This window comes from Nanorana parkeri, unplaced genomic scaffold (genome assembly GCF_000935625.1).
Source record: "Nanorana parkeri isolate BGI_ZX_2015 unplaced genomic scaffold, ASM93562v1 scaffold1851, whole genome shotgun sequence".
NCBI lineage: Eukaryota > Metazoa > Chordata > Amphibia > Anura > Dicroglossidae > Nanorana > Nanorana parkeri.
In genome coordinates, this window is record NW_017308119.1 from 232,119 (window position 1) to 240,420 (window position 8,302).

Sequence of the window (8,302 nt, forward strand, 5' to 3'; positions counted from 1 at the left end):
CTAAATAAAAATGTTTTCTTATACCATCTAAAACGCTTCTCTCACCCACAGCTAAAGACGTGCCAATTCTGAAGCGCTCGGACGGCGATGCACGCAAGGACGAGAACAGCACATCGCCTAGTTACCCTAATTTCATCCCACCGTACGACCACGGTAAAAACATTATCCCCGTCTACTGCTCCATCCTGGCTGCCGTGGTGGTCGGTCTCATCGGATACGTGGCTTTTAAGTGGTAAGTTTTACGGGCTGTGACAATTCAGTTTTGACCTCCATAGCGATTTTTGCTAAACTGCGCCGTCTAACATCACGTGGATAGTTCCCGTTCAGTGACGCTCCCATTTGGAATGGACCCTGCGTCCCAGATGTACATTGGCAGTGAACTCCGTAATCAGCACTCGCTAACAGACCACGTCAGACTCGCCCTCCTGTCATTTCTGCACTGCAAGTTTGTGGGGTGTGGCTGTTACTCGGTTCTGCCAGCACAGAGCACTGCAGTGTGAGACCGGGAAATGGCATTTTCACCTAAAAATAGAACATTTTTGCCCATCTAGGAAACAAAATCTTCATGAGAGGTGATACAAAGACTATAAAAAAAGGGGTGAGATGAACAAGTTATAATGATGGATCTAAATGGTTCTGTTATTGGAGATGAGAAAGGTCTTTCTGGGCTGGAGTTCCTTCTGTATCATATGTTTAATACTCTGTATATAGCACGGTACATTCCAGGCTAATCTGATCACCTATGACTTTACCCATTGTGGGTGCACTTTGCTGGACTCCAGTGGGAAGGATATTCTTTTGGTTCCCTCCAGAATTCCATGAGAAGTTTCTTGCGGAGATCTTCATCCACTGCGCCAAGTCCAGCGCTCACTAGGGAGGACATTCCACGGAAGTGATGCGGCTTTTGTCTCTCTCAGCGGCTCCTCAGCCGCTTTCCAGTCTATGAATAGGATTAGCCGCTCTCCCTCTCTGGATTAGATTCGTCTCTTTCACTCTCCTCGTCCCTTGCTGTTCTTTTTTCCACTTTTTTTTTTTTCTATTTTGCTTCTTTGCTTCCCGAAGGGAACGAAGATTCCGCAAACTCCTCCATAATAAGAAAAATAGTCTGAATCAGAGTGCGTTTATAGCTGTAGGATTCCTTTCACAGAGGGATTTGAAGAACGTTAATGCTCGAATCTGAAATGCTATTACCCCGGGAAGGAGGAAAGGAGGAGGCATTCTAGGTGGTAACAAAATCCCCTGATAAAGGCAGACACAAACTCAAGGGGAATGCGCTTATAAATGTTCAGTTCTACCCCCCTGGAATACAATAGGCGGTCAGGTTTTACCAAACTACCATTTTTATGGAGAAAAAAAACTTTTGGAAATTGTTTTCCCACTCTGTGAGATGTCAGAAGTCTAAAACATGAGGCTACTCGCAAAGAGGACTTCCAAAGTACAAGTACTCTGGATACATAGGTTATAGAAGGTGTTGGACACACAGATTGGAGAAGGTGTAGAACACATCGATTGGAGAAGGTGTAGAACACATCGATTGGAGGAGCTGTAGAACACATCGATTGGAGGAGCTGTAGAACACATAGGGACACCTGGATCGGAGAAGATGTAGAACATGCTAGGTTTGGAAGGAGGAGGTGTAGAACCAGCAATGTAGGAGGTCTATGAGGCAGTAGATGTAGGACACAGTATGCTGAACATGGCAAGAAGGACTGGGAGGCAGTTAGTGTGGGACACTGAAGGTAGTAGGTCTAGGGGACAGTAGGTGGAGAACATGGTAGGATAGAATCAGTAGGTAGGGCATGGTAGATTAGAGATCTAGGAGGCAATAGGTGTAAGACATAATAGATTGGAGGTGGTAGGTAGAACACTGGAGGTAGTAAGTGTAGAACACAATAGGTACTTCTAGGGGGCAGTAGTTGAAGAACATGGCAGGTTGGAGGTAGGGCATGGTAGAACGTTTGAGACAGTAGGTGGAGGGCATGGTAGGAGGTCCAAGAAGAAATAGCTGTAGGACAAAGTAGGTTGGAGGAGATATTTAAGACACCGGAGGCAAGAAGTGTAAGACACACAGTAGGTAGAAAGCAGTAGCTGTAAGACATAGTATGTTGGAGGGGGGAGGCAATAGGTGTAGGATATAGTAGATTGGGGGAGGTATTTTAGACACTGGAGGCAGGGAGTGTAGGACACATGAGGTGAAGGACATAGTATGTTATAGGAGGTAGGTAGGAGCTCCAGGAGGCAATAGGTGTAGGACACTCTAGGTTGGGGGAGGTATTTAAGACACTGGAGGCAGGAAGTGTAAGACGGGTTCACACCTAGGCGTATCAAATATGCACATTTGTCGCGCGATTACCTCTAAAAAAAAACACGCGACAAACGTGCGTTTCCGAGGGCTACTTGGCTGTATCCCAATGGAAACGCGCGACAAAAACGCCCCCAAAGAAGCTCCTGTACTTCTTTGGGCATAGGACGTTTTGTGGCGCATTCATACGGCCTGTAATACGCCCAGGTGTGAACCATACCCATAGGAAATAACGGGATTTCGGTGTTTGAGCGTTTTGCAGAGCGCAGGAACACGCTACAAAACGCCCAAGGTGTGAACCGGGCCTAAGACCCGGTAGGTAGAAGACAGTAGGTGAAGGACATAGTACGTTGGAGCGGGTAGTTAGGAGGTCCAGGAGGCAATAGGTGTAGTACATAGTAGAATGGGGGAGATATTTAAGACACTGGAGGCAAGAAGTGTAGGACACGGTAGGTGAAGGACATAGTATGTTGGAGGTGGAAGGTCTAGGAGGCGGTAGATGTAAGAAGTAACCCTATCAGTGGCAGCCTGTAGATAAGTCGCATTATAAGGAGCGTACTCCCAAGAGATAAATGCATTTCCCAAAATAGAGCTCGGTGCAGTGTTTTATCTCCTCGTTACTGACACACGGCCTTATCTAGAATTGCACAGCAAAGAGCCATAGTAAAGTGCGGTAATCCTCGGCACGCGGCCAGAACTCCTCGCGGCGGTAACCGGCATTGATGACTGAACTCCGAGAATTGCTGATTAACATTTTATTTGATAAACGAGATATATCTGCGAGCCGTTCTCTCTGATCTGGAGAATCTGGAATCCATTGTAGATTCTCTGCAAATAAGACAATTCTGCATACATGATATACAAGGTAATGAGCAAAAATAATGGTCAAGTAGTATCCTGATGTCTGATTGGTTGCTGTGGGCTCCGCCCCGCACCTTGCAGCACATTACTGTACATGCTTACCGAACGTAATCTTTGTATTTGCCACAATTTGATACTTTCTATCACTATAGATGTGATGTAGTAAATCTAGAAGATTGTTCTCCAGGTCTGTGACCATGTGATCATTGCTGAGGATCTCGGCATTCAGTGGCCACGTCGGTCTGATATTTTGGTGACTAATTCTCTGAATGAGAAACGGCACCAAAACTGACCATTCTGACCGTGAAATTACCGTTTTTATACATATAATAATCCTAACGGGCGTCTCTCCTCTCCAGCTACAGCAGCTGCAAGCAGAAGAAGCTGTTGGCGAAAGCTCGCGCAAACGAACTGGCGGCTTCCGGCGAGGGCGAAAAACTGCACAGCGATAGCGGCGTCTTCCTGGACACGCACAGCCTGCAAGAGCAAAACCAGCTGAACAAAGGTAAGTCCTTCTTTCCAGAACCCTCCTGGGGGGTGCCGACCCAACCGCAGAGAGGACTGCGCTGCATTCAGAGATGTGCCGCAAGGTGGAGGCAGTCCGACCGTACGACTTTCTGTATGAAGAACATTAACCGGGCTATTATTATCAGCTATGAACTTCTATGGCTACAAATATAAAACTGACTCTGAGTGATCTACTTCGGTAGTCTCACTCCTACTGCGCAACCAGGGTGACCATAGCAGGCGTGCAGACCCAGGAACTCAACACTGGGAGGGTCAGAACCCCTCATAATGGGCACAGCAGATGTACAGACCCGGGAACTCAGCACAGGGATGGTGGGAGCCCCTCATAATGGGCACAGCGGGTGTACAGACCCGGGAACTCAGCACAGGGATGGTGGGAGCCCCTCATAATGGGCACAGCGGGTGTACAGACCCGGGAACTCAGCACAGGGATGGTGAGCAGCCAAACTGGAGCCAAAACTCTACATCAACCTCCCACCACACAAGCAGGAAGAGGTGGAGCGCTTGTTGGCGGACACCAGCCGCGGGAAGGACTGGCAGCGCCTGGCCAGCTTGTTGGGCTACGAGGAAGACGCCATAGACGCCTTCTCTAGAGGGGAGGATCCCGTCCACACTCTGCTCACCGACTGGTCTTCAAAGGACGGCTCCACCCTGGAGGTTCTGTGCGCGGCCTTGGTCAACATGGAGCGGGCAGACGTGGTGGAGAACCTGAACAGCACAAGCGACGCCAGCTCCGTTGTGTAATGACGGGGAAGCTCTTCCCAGACAGGACTGGGCTATAGAAACCAAATTTGTCTGCAGGAACTACTTTTTTATAAAGTGTGAGGACCTGGGGAGCAGCGTTTGTCAAACGTGTCCCAAAAACTGACTGGTGACCTTTTTTATTTTGAAGTCGTGACTCTAAAAAGAGAGGCCGGTGCTGTTTAGGAATTCCATTGGAAGAGGCAAATTTATGGAAACAATGGCAATAAACCGCGTTCTTCAAGACGTTGGATAACCAAGAACGTTGGCTTGTTGATGGACCATCGATGGATGATGGGACTTCTATAAGCCATGTTGGCAGCTCGGAGGTCTTTCTCATGGGACTTCATATTTCCAAATTTAGGAACTTTTTTTGTTTTTGTTTGTTTCTTTATCGTTTACAATGTGCCTGGTGGAGGTCCAGCGTCTTCGGCCTTTAAGATACCCGAGTGTGCCTTGCGTGCTGCCAGTGGACGGCACAAACATACAAGAGGACAATTCGTCACCGCCGGTACGTCAGGCCAAGAACGGGTCCGAGATTCCTGATGGACCTCCGGAGGATGAGTCCAATCCTACGTCCGGATCTTCACTCCTTCGCGCACATTGTAACCTTTTTAGTGTCGCATTCTCTTTTATTTCTTATTTTACGCTTTGTTTCCGGCTCGGCGCGGATCATTTTGTTGCCATTTTTTTTACCTTTTTTTTGGACTCTTTTTCTTCTTCCGGGTTTTGTGCCCAAAAACTGAAACCATTTCTCACTCGACACACTTTTTTTTGTTACTTTGACACAGAAACTTACAATATGGGAGGAAATGGAATGTAATTATTTTGTGTTTAATATTTTAATATAAACATTTTTTATTTGTAATTCTTACAAAATGAAATCCAGATAAAGATGAGGAGCTTGTAAGAAAAAAAAAAGGTGTCTTTGTGTTCCGTCATCCTTCGTGTTTAAGGGGAAAGCTGCTTTTATTTTTGTGATTTTTGTTTACAGGGAGCCTGTCGGGGTCCAAAGTCTGACATTGTTTTTTGAAGGTGTTTTACCTGCCAAATGATTTGTCGTTCTGTCCATCCGGTCCTGAGATTAACACAGCAGGGGGAAGGCATTTTATTTTGCTCCAATTGCCTAACAGGTTCCCGTCCCAGCCTGTGACTGGACAGCGAAAGGAGAAGCAGCAGACTGATGAGCTAATTTCTCTGTCACTCTGCTCTCTCACGCGATCTGCATGCTTCTAAAACTACTATAGCACACCTGATTGGCTTCTTGCTGCTTCTTCCATCTCCAGGTCTGAACTCTGCTGTACAGAGATTGCAAAAGGCATTTAAAGGAGAACTATGAGGGGGGGGGGGGGGCTTTTCACTCTCACCTCATAGTTCTAGCCGACCTGTAACAATGAGAATGCTTCAGCTGCGGGGTCTCAGTATACCGCGAGCTCCAGCTCCCTATATACTGAGCCTAGGGTGACGGGAGGACGCTAGTTTGTGTCCTCCCGTGACTCTGAGGAGAACTATGGGGAAAAACCCTGAACCTCATAGTTCTTTTAATAATGTATTATTGAATACTACACAAGAGGCTGTGCCCATGCTTATAGCTCAGGCATGGGCCACTGTTGTCACAGGAAGCCACAGGATGTGCAGCTGGCGCTGGAGCGAATGCATGTAGACAGGAAGTGGCTGGAGGAGATCAGCAGCACTGAGATAGGGGGGGGGGGGGGGCGGGAAAAAATTAAAAATATATATTACGGGAGGTAAAAAAAAAATGCCAATTGTTTATTATACGGAGGTTTTAAATTAAAAGAAACGACATATCATCCAGATGGCGTTTACATCCACTTTAATGTCCGATCAGTGGCTCCACCCCCTCCATTCTGCTCAGATGTGTTGTAATACCGCTTTATGGCCACTAGATGGAGCTGAGGCTCATCGTTGCTCCTCACTGCCACTTAGTGGCCATAATGTGGTATTACATTCCATTTGCCCTCAAAAGAGATACTACAAACATTCGTGTTTCCCTCTCTTGGCACAGAACGGATGTACACAAGGGCACATGGCTCTGTGAATTGTTTATAAACAGACCCCACTGTGTGCAGTCAAAGGGCTCCTAGGAGATGTAGTTCTGGGGGCATGTCTACATACAAGGGAACTGAGCTCTCAGCAGCTTCCCCTGCAAGAATTTTACAAGCCCGGTGTTGATGTCACAGGGAGTAATAAATGAAGACCGGTGAAATATTATAACACTGGGGCACGACTTGGTGAGGAAGGGGGTATGGTGGTCAGTTTGGGTAATGCCAAGCACTTCAAGGGTAATTTTGGAATATACAAAGTTTGGGAATCATTTTAGTGAACTGTAGAAGTAATGGAAAAAAAAACTTGTGCTCTCCTCCTCCTGTAGGTCCCCCAGTGCCTGAAACATGCACTGTGCTATACAATAGAACCTGATGGGCCCACACTGCTGTCATGCCCGTCCTCAGCCTGGTGTCCTGGGATTGGGGGAAGGAGATATAAGGAGGATCTCCAAGTTTTTTGGGATGTTAACCCTTTCCCTGCCGATCTTTTACTATTGGCAATGTCTTCTCCTTCTGGATCCCAGAGGCAAATGTAGACTATAGCGGGGCCCCCGGGCATAGTGTAAGTCAGGGGCCCCAATCTCCACGCTTGTGTCTTGTTTATATTTGTGATCCGGAACCAATGTTCTCATGCGCAGCCCTTGACTCTCTGTCGGGGCCCATTCACACTATGGCATCGCGGTAATGCACGTTACATGCGTTGGTGGGACGGGGGGTTGCCGTTCGTTCTGAATGACACCCCAACGCACCTCCGGGCGAGTTACAGAACTACCCTGGCACTGAGGGGCTTCCCCTTTCCTGCGAGGGTTAAATGCTCATTTTTGTCCTTTTAAAAGCATTTATACTTGCCTTACCCCCGCCCCCACCCCCCCTCCTGACCCCTGAAACCACTTCTCTGCCCATGCGGTTCTGACGTCATCCCGCACAGGAAGGAGTACGCTGGATTTCTGGAAGATCAACAGCCATTCTTCTGTACGTTATGGTCCTTTATGGTAATTCTGGCACTGGGCTGGCATCAGGTCATGTGATTTAACAGTCACATGACCTCTGCTTGAGGGACTTCAATGCTGACAGAGCCAACAATTCAGTAGTCAGAATGACTTGTCCTCCTCTGATATATGCCATGGCACTGGTCACCTGACCCGATGCTGGAGACATTTCCCTTTACTCCATTGAGGTTTGGCTATTCCGATGTACTTCCGTTCCATGGTACAGACCCATTTAAAGTGGAACTCTAACCATTGTGTTTTCTAGAATGAGGGAGGAGGACACGAGGGGCCGGGCAAGCGTCCATTCACTGCAATACAATGTCATATGTGTGTGCTGTGCCCTGTGCACCCTTTCAGTCCTGACAGTTGAGGGCGGAGCCATATTTACTATATAAAGAAAAAAGTGCTGTAGTTTTTGAAGAAAAAAACAAAACAGTTTTCCCTCCGTTATGATATAAAACATTTATTACTCCAATTTTTTAGGTAATATATAAAAGACTGTCCCCGTCTCCCTGTCTCTCCGTGCCCCCATCTCCCTGTTTCCTCCTCTCCCTGTCTCTCCGTGCCCCCCCGACCGCCTTCTATAAAGGCTCTTCAGGGTAAGTTGATCCCGATGGTGACATCTGTCCGTGTAAAACAAGGCGGGCGAGCTCATTGATTAATTTTGCGATGATCCCGGGGGGCCCCTCCCGGGGCACTCGGGCCCTCCCTGACGGAATCTTTGCCAATGCTGAACGTGATTTTGCTGAGTGGGAGAGAACAGGTGGCCGTGTCATGGCGGCCGGGGGGGGAACCTGAGCCCGGCGTCGGTTTTA

At 47.7% G+C, this 8,302-nt stretch overlaps 1 protein-coding gene across 2 annotated transcripts in view; it reads left to right on the forward strand.

Annotated features, from left to right (window-relative positions):
* The window catches only part of LOC108799902 (tumor necrosis factor receptor superfamily member 16-like), a 32,375-nt gene extending 27,886 nt beyond the window's left edge, over positions 1-4,489 (forward strand). The window contains exons 4-6 of one of the 2 annotated variants that reach the window (XM_018571838.1): positions 52-232; positions 3,523-3,668; positions 4,131-4,489. In XM_018571838.1, coding sequence (XP_018427340.1) covers positions 52-232; positions 3,523-3,668; positions 4,131-4,435 — 632 coding nt within the window. In that variant the 3' untranslated portion in view covers positions 4,436-4,489. The remainder of the gene's footprint in view (positions 1-51; positions 233-3,522; positions 3,669-4,130) is intronic. The other variant, XM_018571840.1, reaches the window with a different exon arrangement.
* The last annotated feature ends 3,813 nt before the right edge of the window (positions 4,490-8,302 follow it).